Source organism: Rhea pennata, chromosome Z (assembly GCF_028389875.1).
Source record: "Rhea pennata isolate bPtePen1 chromosome Z, bPtePen1.pri, whole genome shotgun sequence".
Classification (NCBI taxonomy): Eukaryota; Metazoa; Chordata; class Aves; order Rheiformes; family Rheidae; genus Rhea; species Rhea pennata.
Window position 1 is genome coordinate 59,354,590 of NC_084702.1, and position 14,705 is coordinate 59,369,294.

General features: G+C 37.1%; 2 protein-coding genes across 3 annotated transcripts in view; one reads left to right on the plus strand and one right to left on the minus strand.

Moving 5' to 3' along the window:
* Positions 1-12,648, plus strand: part of TRIM23 (tripartite motif containing 23) — a 34,342-nt gene extending 21,694 nt beyond the window's left edge. Inside the window, exon 12 of the mRNA XM_062599269.1 lies at positions 12,567-12,648. The gene's annotated coding sequence lies outside the window, so the exon portion shown is untranslated. The remainder of the gene's footprint in view (positions 1-12,566) is intronic.
* Positions 652-14,683, minus strand: PPWD1 (peptidylprolyl isomerase domain and WD repeat containing 1). Of its 2 annotated transcripts, none has more exons than XM_062599265.1 (11): positions 14,545-14,683; positions 13,250-13,352; positions 12,511-12,611; positions 11,139-11,259; positions 8,023-8,470; positions 7,281-7,471; positions 6,593-6,782; positions 4,958-5,139; positions 2,654-2,735; positions 2,020-2,202; positions 652-1,007 (listed from the first exon to the last, which is right to left on the minus strand). In XM_062599265.1, the coding sequence occupies exons 1-11, from the start codon at positions 14,681-14,683 to the stop codon at positions 864-866; spliced, it is 1,884 nt and encodes a 627-aa protein (XP_062455249.1). In that variant the 3' UTR covers positions 652-863. The 2 variants fall into 2 exon arrangements, with proteins under 2 accessions (XP_062455249.1, XP_062455250.1); XM_062599266.1 differs by lacking the exon at positions 14,545-14,683 and adding an exon at positions 14,228-14,338.
* Positions 14,684-14,705: the final 22 nt, after the last annotated feature.

Here is a 14,705-nt window from a genome sequence, read left to right on the forward strand (position 1 = left end):
GCAGACTTAGTTACCCAACATAGTACAGGACCATATTTAGCCATAGGTTCACTACAGCTTGAAGCTGGCTGAGCTTTCCTTGAAGACTGCATCAGAACACCTGACAAGCTCAGTTTAAAATAAGTGATGGCAATGACCTCAACTGAATAGATACTTTAGCAGAAGTAATGTTCGGTAAGACTTCAGGTAAAAACAAGTTTGAAACAGACTCCTACGGATAAAATAATGAAGATAAAACCTTTTAAAGATTAAGTACCACTTTGGCATTGCCAAACTAGTTGCATGAGACTTTATGCACTGGCATTCCAGTAACTGATCGGTGCTCTTTCAGCCTAATCGACATAACGTCAAACATCTGCAACTATCTATAAGGACAGAGGTAGATTGTGTTTTGCTGTGACATGTCTATAACTTAATCATGTTTATATATCCAAAATTAGATTGAAGAGCTTCTATTTATTTAAAGCTAACTACAGTTTGCCACAGACTTCATTGATGTGAAAATGATTGATTAAACATGAAATCTAAAAAAAAAAAAGGGGGGGGTAAGATATCAGCTAGATACTGATACTGATTAAAAACATTATCAGGAGACATGGTGTAGGTTCATACCTTCAGTCTTGCATAGAGATACAAGAACAACAGTAGACATTGTAAGAAATGTGTATGATTTTACTTTAAAATACAAAATTATTAAAAAGAGAGAGGCTTGTGGCACTTTAGGTACCTAGAAAGTAGTAGAACTGATGGTTGCTGTGGCCTGGGGTTTCTTGCATCCAAGAATTATGAAAAAGTTCTTCCTGGGTCCTTTTGGGTCCCACAATGCTGAGGGTTTTTTTAAGCTGGAACCTTCAACTCCTGGCTTACTTCACAGTGATATTAATGATGCTGATGTCCTCATAGGGTTTGTCAGTTTTGGGATTGACTTTTACATTTGAGATTCTCTGAACAACTTCCATTCCTTTAGTCACCCGTCCAAACACGCTGTGCTTGTTGTCTAGCCAAGGCTGTTCAAGGGTATAGGAGGAGAAAAAGTAATTTTAAAACAGTCACATGTGACATTAAATACAAACCAGGAAGAAACAGAGCTAGAGTAAGTGAGTATGAATACTTTTTATATTCAGGGTATTAAACTAAGCACCATGTGTGTGCAAACTGCTCTTTTAACAAGTGAAAAACAGTGCAGCTCATGCACATTCATATGCATTTAAACTCACCTTCTGAAAGATTTTTCTCAAAGTACTTCAGTGGACAAGTTCTGGCAATGCAGCAGCATTTCACAACTTTTTATTTAAGTGTAATTTTAGTTTGCAAAAATGCTGTTTCAATATCTATTTGCTATTCTCACAGATAAAAATGTAAGTGTATGTTTTTTGTTAGTTCAGAATACTGGACAGGCACTATGGATAGTTTGCCCAATTAGCAATCCCGATATAAGCACCAAAATAGACTTAATGAGCCTTCAAGATTATGTGATAAGATGATGCTTTAACAAATGATCTTGAAGTAAATGCTATGAGGTTTTTTATAAGAGACACCTTGAAGGATTTGTTTTGCATGTTAGATTCATATACCAAACTCTTTCTGGCTGTGAAGTTGCATGCAGGTTAAAATATTAACAGGGAAGTTTTCCAAGTAGAATACTGGTTTCTCTGTAGGGCTAAGAATAGACAAATTTTAGAAGTATGTAACAGTACCAAGTCCAAAAACATAGAGCAATCTTAGCAATAGCCAAGATTATATCAAATTTAAACCAGTATATTAAAGTAAAATGTCTGCTCTACTTAGAATTCGATATGGCCCTTACAGCCTCTTCTGATCAGAGATGATAAATACCTTTTTTTAAAGGAATGTTTCAATAAAGCCAACACAGTGTACATGTGTGCAATGCTTACTTCCAAAATAGGAAAGGTTATTTAGACAGTACTATTTTCCTTTTTCACTATAAGAATTACTGTATTTACTTCTACTATATAGTTAACATTTCAGGCCTTAAATTAAACTTTTAATATTACTCACAGTTGGCACCACTGTTATAAAAAACTGAGATCCATTGGTATTTGGTCCTGCATTAGCCATACTGAGCGTGTAAGGTCTGTCGTGTCGTAAAGTTGAATGAAACTCATCTTCAAATTCTCCTCCCCAAATACTTTCACCTCCCATTCCTGTACCTGTGGGGTCACCAGTCTGAATCATGAAACCCTGCACAGAAATTGAACGTGTTGCTGCATTATCTCATAGAGTAAAGATAAGATTACTCAGTGGTTCTGTGCTAGCAAGGGACAGAAAGCAGAACATCTCTACCTTCTGGAAACACTTAAGTTGTATCAACTTGACTATGTTTAAAAAAAGCCTTACAAGGAACATCCATTCGGCCAAGAAATGCATAAAATCATAATTCAAGCAGGATTACCAAAGTGATCTTTCTCTCATGTTCCAGGTTTTTTCTAACTTGTCAGTTGCAGAACAACTATTAAGCTACTTTACTAAGCGATAAAGCTCTTCAAAACTTCTGAGTTGTTCAGACGTTACACAAAATAATAAAACCATTCCAGAAATTCTCTGTGTAAAAGGGAAATGTAGCTTTGGGGTCAGTTCTGTCAACATTTTCATTATGTAAACCAATCAAAAACTACCTTTTTAAAAAAGCTACCTTGATAATACGGTGAAATACGTGTCCATTGTAATAGCCATTTCTGCTGTGCACACAGAAGTTTTCCACTGTTTTGGGACACCTGAAATCACACAATAGAAGATACAGGCTTCAATAAATATTTAACTGTATTGTTGCAACACCATAAAGATTTCAGTTGAGGCTGAGATCCTGTTGTACTGAGTCCTGATTTAACACTGACTTCGTTTTTTACTCCGAAGGGTGTTGTTACTGGAGTTGCAGTTCTTTGCAACAGCTTGTTTGGTTTGGAAAAATAGATTAATAGAGTGTCTATCTACACAGATTCAGGCAGCCACATGCACATTTTTCCCAGGAAACCAGCAAGCAGTCACGTTGAGTCCGTAAGCTGTTCAGCTACGTGAACAGTGACAAGAGATATTAGTTTGGGCTTAGTGATACTCTAAAACACCTCCTAGACCACAGCACCAATTAACTGCTGGAACACACAAGTACAAAAGTAGCATTCACAGCTTTATTCCACTAGCGTACAGCATAGATTTAAGGGGCATACAAAGTTATGTCTCCTATCCTCTCCTTTAAATTCATCATGAAGAAATTTTAATTTCAGAACTCAGCTAGAAGGAAACACTAGAACAAAAAAAAGCATAAACCTGGTAGTGTTGTATTTAATCTAAAAAATGCACATAGAACATTGTAGCAAAGCACACAGCAATACTATTCATGCAATTATACTTGACACACAGGCATGAGAATTTTTTAAAAAGTCACAAATATGTAGCTTGTTCCGTCAGTCATTCATATATGCTATACCATTACTGCGACCCATAGGCTACAATTACGAATTCCAGGAGCTAGGGCTCGAGACAAGGACACACTGGTGAAGAATGCAATGGAAGACTAGCAGCCTCGTAGGGTAGAATTAAGCTGGTGCTGCATTAGCTGTGCTAATGATAAAAGATGAACTTGTGATTAATAGAGACTACATTTAAATGGTTTAAAGGTTTCAATGTATTGATATATCAAACCTGACAATCTTATATAAATCCAAGTGTTTCACAACAAAATCTTTACATATGTTAGTAGCATTGTGAAGGAGAGATGCTGACACATTGTAAATAGTCAGTCATACTTAAAACGCCTTTTCAATGATATGCCTGTACTTGGATAGAGACAGCACTGATGTTATACGCTGGTGTAAGTTTTATGTTGCTTTTGAAGGATGAGTTGCAATAACATAAAACATAAGAATACAACAGCTACATTTGGAAACTGTTGAACAGTATTATTCCTCTGGCTTACATGGACCTATTGTCAGATCTACTACTACTGCCATCATCATCATTCTTTTTCAAGATAGAATGAAACATCACTGCTTAACAATAATATGTAGCATACATGGAAGAGCATGATGCCCTATCCACACCTGAGGTTTGGAGGAAACTAAATAAAGAAAGGGAAGGAGTAAATGCCCCAAACAAGAACTTCCAAAGAGCAAAATCCAGGAAAAACACGTAGGATGAGAGCAGAAAAACAAAAAAAACAAAAAACAAACAAACAAACAAAAACCACCGCAATCATAAACAGATGGACAATTTGGTCAGATGCAACAGTCTGAAATGCTATAGCAACACTCTTAAGCTGTTTTTTGATCTATGACAATAAAACAGTTTCCTACCAATACTGTCCCATCTTGCCTAAGCCCCCGCCCCCTTAACGCAACACCCCTTATTGCCTCTTTCCATCTTCTTTACTAAGCAAAGGACAAAACGTATCACAGCTAGCTGAGGCTCATGTGACAGACCACTGTTGTCAGACTACAGATACAGTGGTTGAATTTTGTTTCCTTTAGCAGGGTACTAACTAGTCTTTTTTTTTTTTAATCCAGCCTCCAATTATCATGTAATTTTTAGAAAGTAGCTGTCTTTCAGACTGCAGTCCTCCTGCAAATATAGTCGAAATAATTCAATTGAAAGTAACTAGTAGAAAAACAAGTAATAGGCAACACAGGAAATATATTGTGAATTAGTGCCCCCTCACTGTTACTTAGACCTATTTTACCGTAGTTTACTTCTCATTGTCACACTCAGGTAGCCTGCTCTAGATGGTCCTGCCTGAGCAGGAGAGTTGGACTAGATCTCCAGAGGTCCCTTCCAACCTCAACCCTTTTGTGATTCTGTGATTAAGAAACAGTGAGGAAACAAAGCCAGAAGAAAAGAGGAGGATGAGAACCATTCCTAGCTTGGAATGCATCTCTTGGATACCAATACTGAAAAGCACAGAGGGAAGGAACAACAACATAACAGAAAAACACCAAATACATACTCAACAGGAAAAAGCTTGATGTGAATGTCTCCCATGCTTGTGTGGATAATGGCACTGTCTGAAACTCTTTTGGGACCTTCTGCCTGAGTAGCTGCCATGACCTCTTCTTTAGAAGGTTTCTCATTAAACACATCTCTGTCGGAATCTGCGCTCTTTGTATCTTCTGGTTCACGCTTAGTAAACTGAAGAACAAAACCCCAGAAAGTTATTGTTCATTTTCTTTATCTTACACAGTGCTCTGCACCTGAGACATCAGTGTGATCATTCAGCCTGCTAAATACCCAAATGGATTTGAAACGTAGACAGAATTCACAGATCCTTGCATTTCAGCATTAAGTGCGTGATCAGCACTTCCAGAGCCACAAATTCCAGTACAACTACTTGTAAATCCAAGCCACTTTTTCTAATCTCTCTGCATCTTCTACTTCCTCTCCTTTTCAACAGAAAGCCCACACCAGTTCAGCACCGTTGTTTAGAGAAGACTGGAGAATACCGATGTGGCAAGTCTTTTGGCTTCATTGCAAAGACATCAAGTTCTCTTATTCCAATACTGCATTAATATAAAATTACAGACAGAAAAGCAAACTTAACTAAAAATAGGAGAAATCTCAGAAATTAGTTTTTTATAACAGTTCTTAAAGGAGCAAGACATGAAGTTAGTATCAGTGAGTACACAGCCATCAATACACTTACATATCAAATGGCAAATACCAGATTTCTGCATACATTCATTTTTTCTCTAAAACATGCCACACAGTCATGTTTTCTCTAAGAATGTATAATATTTCCAGGTTTCATCCAACTGTACTATATTGTCACACAAACCACACAAAGTAACTACACAAAGTTTTAGGAAGTATGCTATCTGTACTACTCAGAGCAGTATACTCAGTTCTATACTATAGACTCACACAAACCACAGAGGAGTTTTAGGAAGAGTATACTATCTTGCTCTGTAACCTAAAGCAATCCAAGCACAAATAAGCCGATGGACACTCTGATCTCTAACCTCCACTGTGATCACATCCCAGATTAACCACAAACTACTCCAGATTGCTTATTCATTGCATCTCATCCAAAATCTAAATTGTGAAAAGGAAGATGACTCGCATCTTTTTTATCATTGCATCTCATCCAAAATCTAAATTGTGAAAAGGAAGATGACTCGCATCTTTTTTATTTGCCCATAAGGCACTTCGGTGCTACATAGTCCTAATGCTGCTCTGAATTTAATTTTATACATAGAGTTAATTATTGTTTTTCATTGGTGTAGGATACAGTCAGGATTTTAAAATGTTCTTATGTTAGTTTCTTAAACTACACCAAAAGCCTATGCCTCTCACAAAGAACTGTAATTAAGACAGCCAAAGACAACAAAATATTTTAATGGCTTCAGTAACCTAGTGAAAAGACAGTTAAAGACTACGAAGCTCCTCTTAGTCAATTTTTAGTCAGTTCAAGCTAAAAATTCGAGAATATACGTGTAATTTAAGGAGATGCCTCTGAAAAAAGTTGTGTTTGCAAAGGTTCAATACAAAAAGCACTGAAAAGGCACAAGGAGAAAACTGAGAAGTAATACACATTGAGAAAACATCAATACAAGAATGGAGTCATTCAAACAGAAACGACACACACCATATAAAACCTATTTTTTTTAAAAGCTGTGCAGATTACTGTCGGATCTGGCTGCATGTTCTGCAGAACAGGGTTTTCAGATGCCTTCATCTCTATAGTGATTGCAGCACGATGTTTCTTTGCTACTCCTTGGAACAAAGCTAGTTGCATCACCCTGATGTTTTCTTGTTTGCCCAAGATTCGAATACACCTGAAGTACAAGATGTAAAAAGGTATAACTACCGTTATTTGCTCATGACACAGTTAGAGAGTCATCCCTCTGATTGCAAGAGACTCAAATAAAAATTCCTAAAGCCTTCTCAAAATTATTTTTACTGTTTTTTTCTAAAGACTATTTACAATGCTTCTCTATTCAAACTTGCTACGTAATTTACTAGTCAATCTCCCTGCCCTTTAAAAACTCCACTCCATTGATCCACATTCACTTCATGTTACCATATCCAGTTAGCCAGAAATTGATGGAGCATTTTTAGTATCAAAATCCTTTCCATATTTTCTCCCCATTCTATTAAGCTTTAAACCACAACTTTTTAATAAGTGTGGGAAAATCTGATCTACAGCCTAATTTAAGGCTCCTGGGGCGGAGGGGGGAAGTATCCACAGTCCTAGTAAGTTTTAAACATACTAAAATTTGCATGAGTATAGATTTTAAAACAAACATATTTTCATATCTCTCACTGGAACTTACCTGTTAGTCTCTACATTTATGACCTTAATGCCCAACATTGTTCCATAGAGAACGAAGTGTCCTGTTTCATCAAAAACTATATTAATTAATCTTACTGCATCCACTTTCTCCAGCTCACGCTCAACAGCCATGCGTCGGCCAAACTCCATGTCTGGTAATTGCTGTCTCATCTGCTGAAGTTCAGTAAACATCTACATGAAAAAAAAAAAAAACACATAATATAAACATACTTTAAACTTTTGACCCAGCAAAAACCTACACACATGCTCATGAAATACAGAATTCAAATAAGACTAATCAGCTCTTAAAGTTACCTGAAGAATTACAGCACAACTAATGCTCTTTTTTTGGATCAACTAATAGGCATGTTGTAGTACTTAGGCCTCAAAGAAAAAAGTACATAGTTATCTAACAACATTCTTCAAAGATCATAAATTTAATTTTTTATGTTATTATGATTTTATTTAACAAAGATAAGTCTAGCAATACAAAAATATATGCAAAAAACAAAAACTCAGTTTCACAGTACAGCTAATATATATTAGTAAGAATTAATTTTTGCTAAGAATAATGTAAAAGCCAAGGAAGAGAACAGGGAAAACCTCTCTTCAAGAAGAACATAGAAATGAAGCTCAACTTTCAGAAACAGGTGACAGTGTACGTGAATGTGCTTGCTGGTAAATAAATTCAACTAAATAGATAAAAATCCTCAAAAAAAAAAGAGAAGCAAGACTGAACTCACACTCAGAGATTCATCAAAGACTCTCATGAGCTTCCCCGTCAAGAACCGGAAAATTCTGACTTTTCTGTCAGATCCAAGAGTGGCCATTTTCTTGCCATCAGGTGAAAAACTTATACTGGATGGGTAAGCCTTGCATTTAGCAAATTCGTATAAATCAGTATCTGTTTTATACTCCCAGTTCACATTCTTGGGAAATTTATATTCATGAGGAGTACCAGTCCAGTACTCAATCATTCCAGATTTGTCAGAAGACACAACTACTTTGTAGATAGGGTTCAACCGTATCTGAGTAAGAGAGGATGTATGGAGTTTATCAAAAACATGAAGTGGCTGGTTATTTCCTCGTCCATCATATATGAATATTTTTCCCGTGCTTTTCTCAGATGTGGCAACAGAAGATATGGCATCTCCAGGGCAATATACCCACTCACATTGGCCAGGGTAGTAGCTGCAACAAAGAGTGGAAGGAAAAAAAAAAGAAAGAGAGAAACAAGGAGGATTTGTTTTACTTATGTAAGAACTGAATTACACTATCAACTCAAAACTTAATATTAGGAGCAAATTTTGAACCTTGTTTACTAGCCTTGCTAATATCTGACCTGCTAAAATTGAATGGTGCTATTGCCAAGCTGTTCCAAGGAACACAGATCAGTGGATGGACCAGTTAGCCAATCTCTGTTGTTCCCACTTTGTTTCATAAAGAGGCTGTGACAGACAGCTGACATAGAAGAGCATGGGTAAAAAAGGATGGAAAACCACATGATAGCACCAGCGGCACTAAAAATTACTACTCAGTTATTGTGATTCAGCAACATTTATCTCCTGCCTAGAATGCGATTAGCACTTCAGTGCAAATGAAAACAACCACACTTTTGCCATCTACTTAAGGAAAAGTGCAGTTGGGTCTTGCAAAAAATGAAACACTTATAAATTTATTAACAAGAAATCAGTGATACTAAGACAACAAGGCTGTACTCTGTAAGTGTTCTGAATGAACGCATTTGCTACTAGCAAAAATATATGCTATAAATAAAGTCAGAGATATAGTCAATAATCAAAACTACTATAGTCAAAACTACATGACAGACCACAAAGATATGATAGAAACTCCATAGGAAACTCTTATTTAGTATCCTTTCACAGATTAAACAAAAACCAAGAACTGACAGATACTAATCATTTGGATTTTTAATACTTTTCTGGCAAAAATTCTCAGAAGGGCTATTTGACGCTTTCTTTGGAAAAATGGTTGTTTCAGTAACAGAACCACAGCTTTTTATCAGGTTCACAGAAGGGATAAGAAGCAAAACAATTGCACTAAGTGTGACATCCCATTGCTGTGTGCTATTATCCAAATTTCTATGTGAACTAGCCCTTCTCCAGATCACTGAAAGCATGAAATACGGAGATTTGCAGATCACTACATTGTATAGATTAGTTAAAACTGAGAGGATCCGAAGAATCTGAGATGAAGCTAATCAACCATGAAACATAAGTGACACGTATGTATCAAAGCAAGACAACGCAAGACAACGCAAGTTGAAAGGATCACACAGAACTGATGAATTCTACATTAAGTGTAGCAAGCCTGAGCAAACAGCCATGAAAAATTTATCAGGCAGGTCAACAGAAACTATTTGCTCAATAAACAGTAATGCAGAACATAAAGCAACAAACTCATTAAATTTTAAGAATGGTATTCAGAACAGCATTTGTATTACAACTGTATCTTTTCACTTCTTCATTGGAGTTCACATCAAGTCAAACCCAATCATCTCTGGAGGAAAAAAAAAAGGTACTAGAGGCAAGGGCGGAGGAGGGAAATCTTAAAAAGAAGAAAATCTTAATCACTGAAGATGAGAAAGACTCTTTAGAGAAAACAAACCAGGAACATACTATAGACAAATATTACAGGTAGTGTTCCTACCTGTAATCCCTGAGGTAAAATTTTAATCTATTTTGCTTCAATTTCTCCTGAATGCTTATATAGGAAAAAAAAATCCTCTAGTAAAAAATCCTCTACTATAATGTCAAATTATGGGGCTTTTTATTGTGGAATAAATACAATAGGGTATGTATTCTTATATCAATTTAAAAATAAATTTATTCTGTTTTGCCCTATTTTATCAACTTTGTGCTAATTATACAAGACTACTAAGCATAAAACACCAGCAAAAGCTAAAGATTAAGGCTAACTGGAATTTTTCCACAGCTGACAGACAAGAGAGAATCTTTTCTCATCGGTTAAATACATTATCTGGAGATTGTTACTAACACTATCACAAGCAAAGAAACTAATATAAGCATTTATATAGAGATTCTGAAAGGTATTCAGATACTGTATTATTTTAGCATCTTTCAGAGCAGAGAAAGTTTTCCCACTATTTTAAGTCAGGAAAGCTGTGAGAATACTGAACATTTTTGAGTTTATACTTTTATTCAATTTCAGAATTAGCCAACAAATAATAGGCTACATGGAATAAATATTTTCTGATTTCAGAAGGACTGTGGAAACATCAAAAGCATGGAGTTTATTTTTCCCTGTTCCTGATGTAACTCCAATAATACCCATTCTTATTTCTTCCAACTTCTTCAGCTACATACTGTATAATTACAGAAAAATCTATAACATCATCATTAAGGAAGACAAGAATATTCTTGTATTACAAGTAGACGGAAAATGCTATCCCTAAGTCAACAGAGACCATACATACCCTCCAAGAGCTCCCTGCTATATCAGGACTATTAGTTGGCTATGATTTTTATATTCGGTACCCAACAGCAGAAAAAAACTACACATGATCCTAACTACCCATTTTGTGAAACAGTACGTCTTTGCAGGCAACAATATTTTACAGAGAAGAAAGGCATAAACCTCTTCTACTCTTAGGAAGGATACACACAGAGTCATAATTTTTTCTGTTCAACCAAGCAATCTCCAAGCCACTGGAGGCATTTCGGATTTGCTTAGCTCAGTCTGACCGGGAAGAAAAAGAAAAAAAAACCCTCATGCAAAACACTCAGAAGAAAATGTAGTTTACTTACCTCTAATACAAAGTAACCCCCAACATTTTATAATCCCTAAAAATATTTTTTTCAAGAACTAAGTCACTTACCCAAGCTTCAGCATGTTGATCATATCGAAGTTTACCACATCAAATACCTTCATTGCTTTGTCATCTCCAACTGAACAGAATAAAGCCCCTTCTGAGCTAACAGCAATACTCTCAATAACTCCTATAAAAAAGTTAGCATATTATAAAGAATGGAAGGAAATAGCCTTCATTTCAGTACTCCAAAGAAAAGGAAGGCAGAGACACTAAATAAAAATAGAGAGGCTTACAGCTGTTTCTCTACCATTTTTAAATTAAAAGGCCTACTTATTTTTTATTAAAAACTTTAATAACAACTTTGTATTCTGTTGTTATTTGGAAGCAGCCAAGTAACAATGAATTGCTTAGCTTCTACATAAATGGAAGATAATAATTACAATGATTTTAATTTAAAATGTTTATTATAAAAACACTGAGAACAATACTATGATCCTGTGGGAAAAAAATATGTGGTCTTTAGGCTTGCATCTCTCAAAAGAGAAAAAAGCAGTAGAACTCTAGAAACCATTATAGTCATATATAACGGTGGTCTCAACCACCAAAATCACCCTGTAAATGAAACTTTTAGAAATTTTTCCACAATACTTATTTTTGCTTGGAAGGCTACAGTCTCATATTTTGTTGTTGTTATACCAAGATGCTGATAGTTAAGATCAAGAACCTACGACTGCAATTTTTCACGTTAAACAGAGGTATTACTTTTATTATTATTATCATCTTTTTTATTGTTACAGGCTGTGTATCAAATTTGTTTCTCTTGGGTAGATCACTTCCAATAGCAGTACCTCAATTTTCTGTCAGGCCTGTTTTATGCTTAGCATGCTTAGAAGAGTTGCATACTCAACACAAACTACAGTTAAAATACTGGAACTGTAATTCAGTGACAATCAAGGCACTGATGCATAAATTATATAAACTAGAAATATTCACCACAATAAAGTGAAACGATCTGACTTGTGAAGAAATGATGAGGGATGAAGGTAGCCTGCTTAAAGTAGCACCTTTTTTATCTTCTTTCTGTGTACCCTGTTCACTTATTTCTAAATTGAAACTCTCAATGTCTTGGACATTCTCCCCAAAAGCAGGGCACAAAGCAATGCAAAGGAGGTAGGGGATCTGGACAAGATGACTCATCAAGTTTCATTGCCACCTTATTCCTCATGCAGTTTGGAGCAGGATGGAACAGGACAGGGGAATGAAGGAACCTACATGGGTATCACTTTATCCCTGATTGCAATAGATGCAGTCCAGAACTTCTCTTCTCTTTGTTTGCGCTGCCTGCTCAAAATACTAAGCAAGGGAGAGAAAGAAACAAAGAAAGATAGGAGGGGAAAAAAAAGTGCGTTTCTTTATAAATGAAATAGTAACTTCTCACCTAAGTGGCTACGAAAATGTTTAACAAACTCAATCCCTTCTTCTATCTTTTTCCAGAACTTTACATGTCCATCATGACTGGCTGTTATGATAAAATCTGTCCTGCAATTACAAAAGAAAAAAGGAAGAAATTCACATATGTTTTCACAATCCACACTGTTTTGGGGCAGTAATTTGCATCAAGAGACTACAATTAGTGCGGTAAAGGGAATGAACTTTAAATAAATTACTGTGACAATCTGTCTGAATGGGTACTATCAATCCTGAAAAAGCAATCAACTATTTTGATATACTCTTGGTTAATCTATAAAAACTCAATAGCCTGAACTTAAGAAATAAGTAACACAATTCCTTTTGACTTTGTACATTTTACTACTCTTTTAGGCTTCGTTTGACAGTAGTTACTATTTCCTAATAAAAATAAATCAATTCTATCTTAAAGGTATTACAAGAAAGCTGTTTCCTCAATTGGTGCAGTTCTGCTGAATCATATTTTACTCTATGCATAGCCAGTTTCTCTTATTTCTGTACATATTGCAATAAGGATTTTAAAGGCCCCTTTTAGTCTATTTAGTCATCTTCTTGGTAAGCCCCTTCCTTTATATTTAGTTTTGAAAACATTAAAACGGCACCTCCAAACATAGTAACTTCCCATTATTAAAGTTCTACAATGAAAACTTCCCATTATAAGCAAAAACACATTTCTGACAATAATATACCATGACAAATAAGAGACTTACTTAGTACATGCTACATGTGTAATGACATCTCTGTGCATGTAACTGCGTTCATACATTGAAGCACTTGGAAGATTTTCAAGATAGACATGCTCAAATTCAAGGACTGAACAGAATAAAAAGAAAAAAAAATCAGGAAAATTTGTGTTCATAATGACGTACCTAGCTTTTCTTCTCCATTAATTACCCTTGAATACCTTTCACGTTAGTAAAATAACTAATTGTGCTAACATAATACAAGGGATTTTCGCTGTGGTTTCATGCTCAGATTTCTAGATTCATGACAGACTAAACCTATTCAGACTCCCCTTTCAACCATGAGGCCTGCTCCTAAAACACTATTATTATTTTGGCTTTCTGAACGTGTAAAAAGAATCTGAAAAACACAAACATGCAAAGCCTGTTATTGACACCACTTCTGCCTTAATAAGATTGTTTGAAAACAGAAACCTGAGCATTTTACCTGGGAAATATTTATGTACACTACTTCTTATTTAAAGCACATCTTTCACAAATAATCTGGAAATATAATGTCCCTGTTGGCAGAGAATGTTTTTAATAGTATTTTAATAGAGCTTTTATGCAGATCACTGAATACCTCGTGGCTCAGTCTCCCACTATATAAATAATCAGCTGTTTCTGATGTTTCATTATATTTGAGGTACTGTGAGAAAGGGGATGATCAATCACATCTTTTTTTTTTTCTCCCAAAAAAATGAAGTCATTGTTATGAGATTCACAGTCCCCTTCAGAAATTACAATTTAAATTCTAAGCGCCGCCATCTACCCTTTTCGTTGTTTAACTGGCCCACCTGAAATGAGCTGATTTACTGTTTTTTTTCTCCAATCTTTGTATCGTAATGGTTAATATGTACACAATTGCACTTCTGAATAACCTGGAAGGTTTGCACCTGATGAACAAAGGCAAACTCACACCGCCATCCCCATAACGCCTACGGAGCCCTGCACCGCGGAGCTCACCCGAAACGCGGAGGAGAGGCTCCCCGCTGCTCGCCCCGCTTCGGCCGCGCTCCGCGGGACGGTGCCGGGGGAGCCCCGCGGCCAGCAGCGGCACGGCCGGAGCCCGGCCAGGGCTGACAGACCCCTCGGCCCGCGGGGATCTGCCGGAGCAGGCAGGGACGCGGCGTGCCGAGCCCCTCGCGGTTGCTCCCAAGGCCCTGAGGCGAAGCTGCCGCCGCGGGGCAGCGCGGCCGCGCCAGCCGAGCTCCCCCCGCCACAGGGCCCCGCTCGGCGCAGCGCCCAGAGCGGCCGCCCGCGGGCTCCGCTCCTCCCGCTACCTCGCCTCTTCTTCGCCTGCGCAGCCTCCCCCGGCAGGGGCCCGACCCAGCGCTCCTCGTCCTCCGCCTCCGCCTCGCCGCCGCCCGCGCCCGCCGCATCGCGCTGCTTCCTCCTGCGCTCCGGCTCCGCCGCCTCCATGCTGCCTTGCGTCACTGCCCCG

Coding starts and splice junctions, on each gene's coding strand:
- PPWD1 (XM_062599265.1), bottom strand. CDS start 14,683: ATGGAGGCGGCGGAGCCGGAGCGCAGGAGGAAGCAGCGCGATGCGGCG. Junction 12,612..13,249: donor ACACATGTAGCATGTACTAA/GTAAGTCTCTTA, acceptor TTGTAATTGCAG/GACAGATTTTATCATAACAG. Junction 5,140..6,592: donor AAAAAAATAGGTTTTATATG/GTGTGTGTCGTT, acceptor TTTGTTCTTCAG/TTTACTAAGCGTGAACCAGA.